This window comes from Silurus aristotelis, assembly GCF_946808225.1.
Source record: "Silurus aristotelis genome assembly, chromosome: 28".
NCBI lineage: Eukaryota > Metazoa > Chordata > Actinopteri > Siluriformes > Siluridae > Silurus > Silurus aristotelis.
The window spans coordinates 162,511-165,010 of NC_139601.1; the positions used below are offsets into that span (position 1 = coordinate 162,511).

At 42.9% G+C, this 2,500-nt stretch overlaps 1 protein-coding gene across 1 annotated transcript in view; it reads left to right on the forward strand.

Moving 5' to 3' along the window:
- The first annotated feature begins 948 nt into the window (after positions 1-948).
- eps8l3a (EPS8 signaling adaptor L3a) overlaps positions 949-2,500 on the forward strand; it is an 18,182-nt gene continuing 16,630 nt past the window's right edge. Inside the window, exons 1-2 of the mRNA XM_083533775.1 lie at positions 949-1,832; positions 2,157-2,500. The exon at positions 2,157-2,500 is cut by the window's right edge and continues 7 nt beyond it. Coding sequence (XP_083389901.1) covers positions 2,341-2,500 — 160 coding nt within the window. The 5' untranslated portion in view covers positions 949-1,832; positions 2,157-2,340. The remainder of the gene's footprint in view (positions 1,833-2,156) is intronic.

Consider the following 2,500-nt stretch of genomic DNA (forward strand, 5'->3'; position numbering starts at 1 on the left):
CTCTCGGTCAAGATAAAAATGCTCCTTAGGTTCCAGTGATCACTGTTCCTGCTCCTCTTCCCTTTGCGTATTTTCCTGGTCTTCCTCTGGATAGTGTTTCCTTTCCTTTGGAGGTGACTGTGCAGCTGGAGATGTTTCTCATCAACACCCTGGAGATCCATGAAATTCAGGAGTAAGAACAAGAGCTTTGAGGATGGATTTGGACTGTAGTTGATGTAAACAGTCTGCTACACTGACTCAGGACTACAGTTTGCTCTGATCTCCATCACTGCACCTCAACATCGTTTATCTGTAATAAATGGACATTCGGTGGCACCCAGATGAGGACGAGGTTCCCTATTGGGTCTGGTTCCTCTCAAGGTTTCTTCCTTTTGCATCTCTGGGAGTTTTTCCTTCACCACAGTCGCCATCGGCTTGTTCATCAGGGACAAACTTACACTTATCAGTGATGAAGTCTCTGACCAGTTTTTCAAAGCACTTTATCAATAGTCAGGTCAGGGCTACAGGGTGGTAGTCATTGAGGCTATTACTACCACAATCACCACTGTCACTCCCACAATCTCCTCTGTCATCTTCAGAATTCCATTTGTCTATCCTCCATCACCCCCACAATCCACTCGGTCACCCTCACACTCCCCTCTGTCCATCCTCTTATTTACCCACACATTCCCATCTGTCGAATCCTCTCTGTCACCCGACAATTCCCTGTTGATCCGCTGTCACCCACACAAAATCCCCACTTACTGTTTTGCACTTAATCCCAAGACAAATGAATGTACTGTGTGTGTGTGTGTGTGTGTGTGTGTGTGTGTGTGTGTGTGAGTGTGTGTGTGTGTGTGTGTGTGTGTAGTGCGCAAAACCCTATCCAGTCCATGAACAAACAGCTGGCCAAGTTTCAGTACAGGGTAGAGGTATGTGTTAATGTTAATTATTATGCTAAAATTAACTAGAATTATTTTGTGAACATTATTTGTGGTCTAAACACTTCCTCTAGAGCACTTGCCCTAGTGACCTTGTGCTGAAGGTTATAAAGCATGCTCAGCAGCTTTTTGAAGGATCTATAGAGAAGATATTAAAATGTACATTTTCAGATGATGGGTCTTCCTCCCGGAAGTGATGTCACAAACCTGAACCGCTTGAGAAGTGCACATTCCAGGATGGAACAGAGTACAGAGTCTGAAGTTCCTCATTGAGGATCAGTTGCATTTTGACTGTGTTCCTGAAAAGGTTACTTCCTTGTGTTGCCTCTGGATTTTTTCTTTACCATTCTTCTGTTTTGTAATGGCTACTGATAAATGTTCTACATCAAAGAAACTTAAGTGAAGTGAGGTTCAGTGCTGCATGAGCTTTTCCCACTGCTATTAGCTGTAGTGTCTGTGTGTGTGTGTGTGTGTGTGTGTGTGTGTGTGTGTGTGTGTGTGTGTGTGTGTGTGTGTGTGTGTCTTTCCTTGAGGCATTTCTCTCTCACACACACTTTTAGCATTTAGGATGTTCAGCAGTTTATCACCTGCTGCAGTTGAATGTTTTATGACAGATTTCCCATAAGTCCGTTTGGCCAGCAGGGGTGGATCTATGTTTTTTTCTCTCTCTTATAAAATGTGATAAGGTGTGTACACTGATGACCTTTGACTTCAGAATCTACAGACACACCCATTCTCCTGTCTGTACATACACACACACTCAAAACATTTCTCTCTATGGACTTTCATCTGATTCTTCATGGTTAGCTCAGCATATCACCTTCAGGAACAACCTCTATCTCTCACACAGTTGCACGAACACAGTGTGAGGACACACAAGTAGAGCAACTTAAACACCAGGACTCTGAGCAGGTAAAAATCACCTGTTTCATTTTCTTAATTTCATTCTCACATCACTGCTGTCTGCTTTGCTCTCAAAATAACCTAAATGTTTCGACTGAGAACTGAATAGACGCGCACACACACACACACACACACACACACGCTTTATGTATTTATGTATTAAAAAAAAGGGAATTTTCAGGTCCTGGAGAAAGGGCAATGCCCTGCAGGTCAGTCAGAAGGTCAGTAAGGTGTTAAAGGTTATCGAGGTTTTTACTGTGGAACATGTTTTAGTCAGAGAGCTGTGAAGAGCAGGAAATGAAAACGCAGCACTCTGCTCTGATTCTGTTACAGATCCACACAGAAGTATTCACTCCATGTTTGTACATCCCACCACAACCTTTTAGTGGAGTCACTTAGCTGTGCAAACACCACACCCTGCTGAGGAGGTGCTGAAGAGGTGCTGAGGTGTTTATGGTTTGATTAAAGTCCAGCAGAATCATCATTCATTCATCAATCATTATAACGTGTCAAACAAATGAAGTCAAAGTTGGTCCTGTTTTACAGCCAGTTTACAATCGCAGATATTTCAGTAAACATAATAATAAACACATTTCTTTACCTGCGTGTGTTTGGCTGTGTGTGTAGAGTGAAGATGTTCCACAGCAGCAGTTCATACAGTTATACAGGCTCCTTGC